The sequence below is a fragment of the Crocodylus porosus genome, unplaced genomic scaffold (genome assembly GCF_001723895.1).
Source record: "Crocodylus porosus isolate Cpor-Errol unplaced genomic scaffold, CroPor_comp1, whole genome shotgun sequence".
Taxonomy (NCBI): Eukaryota; Metazoa; Chordata; order Crocodylia; family Crocodylidae; genus Crocodylus; species Crocodylus porosus.
This window is the reverse complement of record NW_017728950.1, coordinates 63,144,930-63,155,785: the sequence shown is the minus strand read 5'-3', so window position 1 is coordinate 63,155,785 and position 10,856 is coordinate 63,144,930. Positions and strand designations below refer to the sequence as shown.

The 10,856-nt window shown below is 40.3% G+C and overlaps 1 protein-coding gene across 1 annotated transcript in view; it reads right to left on the bottom strand.

Annotated features, from left to right (window-relative positions):
* Nucleotides 1-10,856, bottom strand: part of SMC5 (structural maintenance of chromosomes 5) — an 86,857-nt gene that overhangs the window by 27,875 nt on the left and 48,126 nt on the right. Inside the window, exon 17 of the mRNA XM_019555187.1 lies at nucleotides 10,194-10,316. Within this exon, the coding sequence (XP_019410732.1) occupies nucleotides 10,194-10,316 (123 nt within the window). The remainder of the gene's footprint in view (nucleotides 1-10,193; nucleotides 10,317-10,856) is intronic.

The window sequence follows — 10,856 nt, the reverse complement described above, 5'->3', positions numbered from 1 at the left end:
GTCTCCCACCCCATCCTCATTAAAAAACTAGGCGACTGTGGCATTGATGCCTACACAGTCAGATGGATTGCAGATTGGCTGAAGGGACATACTCAGAGGATGGTGGTGGACAGGTCAGATTCAACCTGGGGAGAAGTGGGCAGCGGAGTCCCCCAGGGCTTGTTCCTTGGGCCCACGCTGTTCAATTTCTTTATCAGCGATTTGGATGACGGGGTGAAAAGCAACCTGTTTAAATTTGCTGATGATACCAAAATTTGGGGTGAAGTAAGCACACTAGTAGGGAGGGAAAGACTACAGCAAGACCCGAATAGGTTACAGGAGTGGGCTAACAAAAACAGAATGCGTTTCAAATGCTGACAAGTGCAGGGTACTGCACTTGGGCAGTAGTAACCAGCAACACACTTATAAGATGGGTAACTCCCTTCTTGAGAGTACAGAGGCAGAAAGGGATCTTGGAGTCTTATTGACTCCAAGATAAAAATGGGCCGACAATGCAAGGTCACAGTTGACAGGGCTAACCGGACCTTGTCGTGCACCCACAGATGCATCTCAAGTAGGGCCAAGGAGGTGATCCTCCCCCTCTATGCAACACTGGTCAGGCCACAGCTGGAGTACTGTGTCCAGTTCTGTGCACCTCACTTCGGAACGGATGTGGATAACATTGTCCAGGGGGTCCAGAGGAGGGCCACTCGCATGATCCAGGGACAACAGGGCAGACGCTACAATGAGAGACTGCGGGACCTGAATCTGTTCAGCCTTCACAAGAGAAGGCTGAGGGGGGACCTGGTGACTCACGAGGGGGGACCTGAAGGGTTTGGGAGAGACCTTGTTTCCTCTAGTGCTCCCTGGCATAACAAGGAATAACGGCCACAAGTTGTTGGAGAGGAGGTTTAGATTAGACATCCGTAAGAACTACTTCACAGTTAGGGCGGCTAGGATCTGGAACCAACTTCCAAGGGAAGTGGTGCTGGCTCCTACCCTGGGGATCTTTAAGTAGAGGCTTGATGCCTACCTGGCTGGAGTTATTTGAGCCCAGTTTTTCTCCAGCCCAGGCAGGGGGTAGGACTTGAAGATCTACAAGGTCCCTTCCAACCCTACTTCTGTGATTCTATAAACTGAGAAATATTTCATAGGAACACTTCATAAGGAGTATACAGCAATCAAAAGCAGCAGAGTAAGGTATACACAGGTCATTTCAAATCAGTTTCAATAAAACAACTCAGCTGCATTATTTATTTTAATGAAATATTTTATGAAATATATTATTCCATTTAAATCAGTGACAGAAACAGTTTGAGAGACCTTTGGAAAAAATGCAATTGAAACTCTTGATTAAAAAAAAATTCAGATAAAAACAATTGTCCTATCATCACTAATGATACTTATAATACAATGTAATCATAATTACATAATTATGGTATATAACAACAATCTACAATCCAACATAAATAGTTCAAAGAAAGTCAAAACAACCAGTGCAAAGGGCTGTACTAAGATTTGGAAATAGAAAATGTCATTTTTGTATTGTAGCATCCATGGCCCTTCAAAGGCTAGCTGTCAATCCTAAATCTTCCTTAGACAAGCTAAGACTCTCAGCTTCCCAAGTTCTTAAAGCTCCCACTTCTAGCTGTTCAGAGCTAAAAAGTGTTTTAAAATGTGATGTTTTTAGGCACAGACAATCCACCACAGAGAAGTGAATATTGTATGCCCCAGGCCTTGAGCAGGTGTAAAATGAGTGGAACACTTTTGGGAGAGGACACAACGTCTTGGGAGCAGACTGTTTTTAAAAGAAGATAAAAAGCAGCTGATTGAAGCCACTCTCAATGAAGTTTTAGAGAATAAATACACGGGTGAGTGAAGAGGTGAAGCATTAAAAGGTACATGATAAGAATTCTATGCTAGGGTGAGGCAAGGGTACAGCTTACCAGAAGGCATTTACAATCCTCTCATACTGTCTGTGTTCATTAACCATCTCTTTTCTTTTACATTTAAGTGGCTCAGTTGGTTTTCTAAAAAATGAGAAGCTAGTTTAAGCAAATATAGTTGCCAATAGCCAGTATTCTCCCATGACTTAGCATCTGAATGCACAACGACTGACGGCATTTAAATAATTGAAAACTGAAGAAAATGGAATTTGCATTTTCTTAACACTTGGCCTAAAAGAAATCTTAAAACACTGCAATGTACATACTGAGTATTAATATCAATACAAGTTTGCACCAAATGAACCTAAAAATTAACAAGCTATCAAAGCACGACAATTACCAAGTCTCTTTCAAACACAATCATCATAAACATGAAGGTAACTGTGCCAATTATCTAGAGGAGCAGATGGGGCTAACAATCCTCCTTACTGTTCAATGTGGGTCATAAATACATTTACTTTTCCTGTTCATTAGCTAAATGAAATAGAAAAAAATTAATAAAATAATGCTAATGCTCTGCCATGACATAACAAAAGTCCCACGGGTCTGTAGTTGCTAGCTTGACGTATTCCAAAGTATGTGTTTTTGGGGCAGAAGATGAATGCCTTTCAATTCAAGTACCTAAAACATGCTGCTCATTCCACAAAATCCTAGTGCCAAGACCTTACAAAAGGAACATATGCAAACTTCTGTCAAATTTGAAATGAGCTGGGTTTTGTTCAGCCTTCAGAAGTCTTATTAAAATACTTCAAACACTTGACATTTTTTAATGAGACAAACATTATGAATAAAGTATTGGCAAGTAAATTTGTGTCTTTCAACCTCTATATGCCATAGTCATAATAGTTGACTGGTCAAGTCCCCAAGCGTAACTGTTGATTCTTCTGTGTATCTGACTACACCACATGTAAAAATGGCTCACCTTCTTCTGTAAGTGTGAGAACCAGAAACTACATAGCCTTTCACCCAATGTTGATGACGAATCCGTTTTTTACTGTGTAACCCTGCTTATATGTTCCGTTATGGTAACTCTGTAAATTCCCTTTCTGATACCCTCCTTGCTATCTATGCATGTGCAGAGGTTTTGGGTTTACCTGCACTTGTTTTTACTGCTTGTGGATAAAGTGTAGAAATATAAATAAAGGTCCAGATAGATCAGATGTTGCAAAGGGAAGTTATACAAAAGTCAATGATGGGTCAGCACTCACCGATCTATGCAGTGAAGTGACCCTCAGATCCAGAGCGGAAAATACAAGACAAGACAGAGCCCATATAGGAGTTACTCCCTATATCAAGGATGGGCAAAATGCAGCCCATGGGTTGGATGCAGCCCGCCAGGCCATTCTATCCAGCCCTCGGGGCCCTTAAAAAATTTAGAAAATTAGTATTTATCTGCCTCTGGCTGCCTGTCATGCAGCCTTTGATGGCTTGCCAAAACTCAGTAAGCAGCCCTCCACCCAAAATAACTGCCTGCCCCTGCCTTAGATGGCATTGCAATTGGCCATCAATTCTTAAAGGAAAAGTGCCCATGGACAAAAGTCCCAATAGTAGATCCAGGTAGAAACCTATCACCAACTAGTTCTAAAAAAAGGTGAAATCCCAGAACATGCTATTGGTCAGATCAAGGTCTAAACAAGCTGGGTACTTCCTCTGTGTTTGCTCACTTTGGGCGGAGGCTCAAGTCAAAATAAAGTTGAAACCCATTACTTGAACCCAGTCCTTGTTACTACTATCCAGTTCCTGGCAGAAGGGTTACCTGTAAGGGCAACACTTTGTCATTCTGAATTCTATAACACTAGCTTTTACTGCAGGTATGGTGGGCACCATACTTCAAATGAGTCTCCTGCTAAACAACAGCAGACAACATTCCATTTTTACTGAGCAGAGGAAGCCTTTGATTTTTTTAGTACACTCTCTCAGGTTTTCTCTGTAGTGATTTGTTGCTTGATGCTGGATACAAATATGCTGGGTGATACCGATAGCCTGTACTTTCCTGGCTGCATACACACCAAGAGGATTTTCACTGCATCAGTGGAATGGCAAATTCATCAACCACATGACTGTTTCATTAATGTACAATACCAACACTAGGCATTAGGATATGGGAAATTTGTTATCTTGTCATAAAATTAACAGTAGTTAACTGTTTGTTACAGCCAATATTAGATGCTAAAAGAGACACAGGCCATACGTTAACACATCAGCAACTGTCATCACTTCAGCTCTTTGCCTAGAAGGCAGTGGCTCTACTGGAGAAACCAAAAGATATTTGGAAAGGGGCCCTTTTATATCCAATTTGTAGAAAAGACTCCTTTAATCTACATTTAAAAATGTCATGTTAGAAGCTCATGATGTTTGCAAAAGGAAACAAAGGCATTTTCTATGTTTTTGAATGGGCCAACTAAAGTTTGATGGTCCTCTTAAAGAAAATGATTTCATGGCATGGTTATTAAATTACTAGTGGTCATATATGAGGGAGGGAAAGGACAGTCATTTTCATGAAAATTTAGAAAGCATAGAGAAAAAAATGAAGATAGACTCTAGAAACGTTGGTGAGAAATATTTGGGCAATATTTTTATGCAGCAAATTCAACTAATCCATGTAAATCATAAGCAAGAGTGATATAAAATAGTGCTCTGATAAAAAGCAAATCAAAGTGGTTAAAATAGGGCCTACTTAAGCCTTGAAACTGAAGGTAGAACACGTGAGTCAGAGGCAATCCAGACTCCTCCTACAGAAAATGAAGAATACTCTTTTCCCAAAAACAGCATTTAAAACATGATCCAAACATAGGTGCGACTGTGACTCGTATTGCTAATGGAAAACAAAGAAAACATGAGTCATGTACCCCAAAATCATGAGATGGGCTTTTTTTTTTTTTTTTGTTTAATATATTGGTAGGTTTGCCCTCTAATTTTTGAGCCTTCACCTTACACTTTGTCCTTGTTTTCAAGTTTTTGTCTGTAACTATGAGTGGGAAACTTTTGTTTAGATGAAACCCAAGATTCTGTCATTAAACAATATAATTTAAATGGTAAATATGAGATCAAACATAATCACCTGACAAAGTCAAAAGAGCTGGCAAATATAGCAACTTCAGGAAAAAAATGATTTTCATTCCAAAACTGGTGGCTTCTCACTCTTCTTTAAAACATAACACAAAAGAATGGGAAAACCCAAACCAGTATCCCAAGCAAGGAAGTAGTGGACATGAGATAGGGTAGTTATGGTAACTGTGCTTCAAGATGCTGCAGACAGTGGTAGGGATCACACAGTAGGACCATTTACGACTGTGCACAAGCTTATGAGATTCTAAATAGCAGAGTCTGTCCTGGCTATACACACATGCTCGGGATCTCCAGGTGCTCCCACATAAGAGCATAAGATCTCAGGAGAGTGAATAGCCCCTCAAATTCTATTGCAATCAAGATCCATGTCCTCAAGAACTCTCAAAAGCAGGACGATAATGAATCACAGTATACACGTGGACCAAACAAAAAAAAAGGTCCACAGAACTATTGACCATTTTCTGTTCTTTGAACATGAGTGAGATCCCACAGTCTGACTAACAAGAAGAATTGTTTCTTGAGAGGGGAACAAGGCATACCAGTTGCCTCAGTGAAAAACAATTGAATACTGTCTCCCAACTTGACATCAGACCAAGTGTGGTAGCCAGAACCAGAGTTGTTACTATCATGAGCAATAAATATATGCTCTTGGAGGCATTCGGTCAATGGTCTAAGCAGTTAAAATTAGCTAATGCAAAGCCTGCAAGTTTGCAACCTGCAAATGGAATTTGTTTGTCACAATTTAACCAAAGTGTTGAATCTAACTGCTTGCACTGATCATGGGACCACTGAGCCCCAAAAATAAGCAGAGCTACAAATTAGCTGATCTAACAGGTTTTTTAAACGTCAAGCCATAACAAGATCTGACCACCTAATACAATCAGCACATTCCAAGGAATCCAGGAATAAAAAACTAAGGAGTTGAGCTTAGGCAGGTAATGCTAATTTCAAACCTCAAGGTAATGTGGTATAATTTGCTTATTGGGTGAACTCCAGTTTGGGCAGTAACCTTTCATGATAATTTTAACACCTTTTGATCCCATAGGGTAACAGCTATAGGGCAAGATTGTGAGTGGCTCTAAAGCCAACAGATTAGCATGAGATAAGGTATAAAGAAGCATGTATGACAGGTGACCAGCATGAAGGAAGGAACAGAAGGACCATCGCTGTACCAAGCCTGGACCCCAGACTCCCAGTGTGAGTGAGGACCGGATCCTGACCAAGAGACCTTCCTGGTGACCCGCTGGACAACATTGATCAGGGACACCTGACTTCGCTGAAACAACTTGGCATAGAGGGACTGCCGATAAGCTGCCAACCCCCTGTGGGAACTCTGTCATTCTATCTGTTGTTATCATACACTATTAGCTCTTTATTACTGTACTATCTGTTTGTCTCATTAACCTTTCTGTTAACTGTTGTATGCTAAGCTATAAGTAAATTTGCCTTTACTTCATTCCCGACTTGCCTCCTTGATCCCGAACCCAGCAGCTTAATGCATGATACACTCACAGTGCCTAGCCGGCCGGTGACAACCAAGACACCATGTTAAAGGTGCAATATCTGGCAAAAACTGACAGGTTTATGTTGCCACTTTACAGATATCAAAAACTGGGACATGTGAGGCACTGCATAGCATCTGACACTTAACAGAAAACCTCATCTGTGCTAATTGATAATAGGTGGCAACATGCTGTAGGAAGTGTCTGACAAGATGACTCTGCCTTTCGACAAGCTGGATATAGCCACAAAGAGGAAGAAAGAGACAGTTTAATCGGCTTAATCAGGAATTACCTGCAAGGCTCTGGAAACATTCAAGGAATGTAACTCAAGTCTCCCCCGGCAATGACTATGGCTTTGGAAAGGAAACTGGTAGGTTAAACTAACTAAGGTGAATCACCGTTGGAACATACTTAAGATACAGTCCTGTATACACCAGTGCCAGCATTTGAAGTGCTGGTGTGATTTAACTTGTTAAAGCCAGTGCTGGAGACAAGGCTTTCCTCAGGGAATCAGGAGAAGATCAGTCATCCTGATCTTTGTGCCCTCAAACAAGAACAAGCAAATGTACAGGATATGGACAGGCTCCTAGAACCTCTCCTTTTCAAACAATCTGATCTTGTGTACAACGTACATATGCACTTATGGCAAGATGCATAACACACATTCTAAAGAACTGCCTTTGGCCAAAGAAACCAGTTTCTAGAAAGACAGGGAAAGGAGATGTCTGAGCATAAGACAAGGGAGTGATGCAGCTAACATAATGGACCTGCAAACTTACCAAACGGCTGCACCAGAACTTCAGCAATATCCATGTTTTACAAACAACCCACATAATGAACCAGTTTGCTAGGGTTCAGTCACAAATGAGCCCAGAGAAAAGGCCAGAAATTCCCCTGTAGATAGCATCTGTATCAGAGGCACTTCCCTTCTATTATTTGATAAGTTAGACTAAGCATAAGAGCAGCTGAAAAAGAAAAAGGGCAGAAGGCTATAAATACTACCTGTGATTCGGTCTCCTCAGCTCCTTCCTGGTAAGCAGAGCAGTAAATCACTGCATGGAATCCTGTTTATTGGATGGTAAATTTATGACAAGACATTTATGACATACTATGGAGCCTGCAAGGAAGGCATGACCAGTTATTTGGTACTATGCTGAGTTCAGTCTCATTAGCTGGATCATTCAGCATAGTGGCTGAAATAAATTACTTTTTCATAATTTGCTTGCAGTTCGCTTTTTAGCTGAGGTTTGTTCATTTTGTCAAGTTTTATCCATCAGGAAACTGATACACTTTTTATATAAATATAAATTAATATCTCGAGCAATCTATTTCTTTAAAAAAATGAAAACTACAAAAGGAACAATAGGTATTATCAAATTGCATGCTGATTTTCATTTAAGATGACTTTTTGTGAAGGACTATTACCAAGCTGGACTGTACAGCTATTCTCAGTCCCTTACTAATGTGTGACCCATGCTACTACATGCTTCCAGCTAGACTTGCAGGCTGGTGGTTCTCTCATAAACACTATACAAAGTAAGACTCAAACCTGGGACTGGTCTTACTAGATCAATGCCACTGCAATCTTTGGTTAAGGCAACAAGAACAATGTCTTGAAAGATGTATCAGCAAATGCTTCAACTTCCATGTAATGACTAGGGCCTGGTTTAAATCATGGTGGTTCCTTTAATTTTGAAGTTCCCCCCGCACGCCCTCCTGCCACTGATTGGCAGAGGGACCCATTGGCACTGCTCACTCCTGATGGCCAGGAAACGAAAATCACAGCTTTAAATATGCTGCAGTTTTTGTGAACCTTCCAGTCAGCAGCAACAAAAACCATAGCAGGAGGGTACACAGGGTGACTCCAAGATTAAAGGAGCTGCTGCATCATGAGCTGTACTACGATTTAAACCAGGTTCTAGTTATGAGAAATGAAGTGTGAAACAAGTGCCTGAGTACTATCTGCCAAGAACCTAATTTCAGTTTCTAAAAAAATGGTTTTCCTCTTAGTAGACAGGACCTTTGCTCTAAAACAGTGGTTCTCAAACTTTTTATACTCAAGGCACCCCTCAGACTCAAGTCAGTCCTCAGAAAATGCCATAACTTAGCCTTCACTCTTTTTTTTTTTTTTTGAGTACAGAAAAATAATAGAGTCATTCTTCTATTGCAAGGAACCCAGAAAAACCGCAACCATAGATTTCTATTGGAAAACTCCAGGTTTATCTTGTGAATCATGTTTGCAAACCAAACAATGCTAATTAAGTGTGTAGCACTGTGCTTGACCAGCCTCAGTAAAAAAGTTCCTCTTACCCATCAATGTAAATCTTCCTTCTGAAGCTGGAGGCCATTGATCCTACTCCTATCCCCTACAGCCACAGAAAAAAAGTCCATTACCAACCTCTCTGTAATCACCCTTCAGGTATTTGAAAACTGCTATCAAATTTGCCGTCAATCTTTTTTCTCCAGATTAAACCCTAGTTCTTTCAGCCTTTCCCCATAAGCCTGATCTTCCAGGCCCCTAATAATTTTTGTTGCTCTGCTCTGTACCCTTTCTAAACTGTCTACATCCTTCTTGAAAAGAAGAGCCCAAAACAAGACAAAGCACTCCAAGGCGAAGCCTCACCAGTGCTGAAGTGAGTGGTAGAATTACTTTCCTTTATTGGCAAAGTGATACTCCTGTTAATAAAACCAAGTACGCTGGGTTTTCGGGGAGAGGGGAAGTTCCAACAAGAGAGCACTACTGGCTCATATCAACTTATGGTCAACTGTAAACCCTTGGTCCTTCTTTGCAGTACTTCAATCTAACCAGTCATTCCCCAGTCTTTATTTGTGCATGCACTATGCACTTGTCCTTGTTAAATCTCATCTGACTGACTGCAGACCATTCTTCAATCTGTCTGTTCTGAATCCCACCTTCCAGAGTATCTGCAACTCCACCCAACTTGGTGTTGTCTGAAAATCTACAAAACATGCACTCAATCTCATCATGCAAATCATTAAGAAAAATATTAAACAATATGCAATCCAGGACAGACCCCCAGGGAACCCCACTTGATACCTGCTCCCTGATAGACAGAGACATTGATGACTATTGAGTACAATGATCCAGCCAGTTATGTATAAGGACCTACTTAATTCACAAAGACTTCCTCTTAACCATCATGAAAAAAAGAACTGCCCCCCAATCGCTCACCAAAAGCTGGAGTTTAATAAAGGCATAAGGAAACTAAAGCAACACAAAAGAGGGGTTTCTTTCCCACTCCTTCAGATTTTGTCCTGGCCTTATATATGCATACAGGTCTGCCCATTTTCTATAATCCATTCAGGGAAGGTGGTCACAACTGAATGATCCCTCCAATTCACTCCCAGAGCATGACAACAATTCTAGGTGGCAGCCCAGACAAACAAAGGGAGGGGGTGGTAATGCACAACACATAAAAAAAAAAAAAGAATACAACTTTACAGAAACTGCAGACATCATAGCAAAGTGAAACAAAGATGAATTTAGGTATTAAGGGAAGACAGTCAAAGTAATAAATACAGCTGCAAAAAGACATCTAAACCATTAACAAAGATGGAAATGTGTTGCTGAGAAAGAGTGCAGAAACAGCCCTATTTAGACTGGGAGTATTTTTAATACAAGTTTTCAAATTAATAGTAATTACCAACATACAAAAAAACAGAAAGCAAAGCTTACCTCTAAAGTTCTTACATGTCCGGTTGCTGCTTTATACTCAGAGTCTAGTTTATGCTTCTTGGCACACACTGTAGTACTCTGAAGAACCAAATCTACTTTCAGAGTGTTCAATGCTATGCAATCCTACATAGAAAAAATACAAAACATCAACCATTTAATGTTTCATGACAAACTGATCCACTGCCAATATCAAGGTTTTGAAAATACATACAAACATTTACATTTCTACATGAAGTCAAACACAAGATTCAGCTCACAAAAGACCACACACACACACAGTTGTACACACTGTACAAGCCAACAGTTACACCTGATCTCTCAGAGTATAGAAACAGAGTTATTAGACCGCAGCGAGCAAAAAACCAAAAACAAACCAGAAAGAAAGAAAAACCACAAGCAGATTTGTTTTTTTAACAGTTCTTGTGGCTGGGAACATTATAAACAACAGGATCTAAGATAATACTCTTCAGACTGATAAAAATTGAGATTTTTTAGAAATACTAAATTTGGAAAAAAGGTATAATTTTAAAAATTATGTCCCTTGATTTTAGTAAGGCTTTTGGCACTGCATCTCATAATATAGTTTCATAGTTTCTAGGGTTGGAAGGGACCTGAGCAGATCATCTAGTCCGACCCCCTGCCATGGCAGGAAAGAGTACTGGG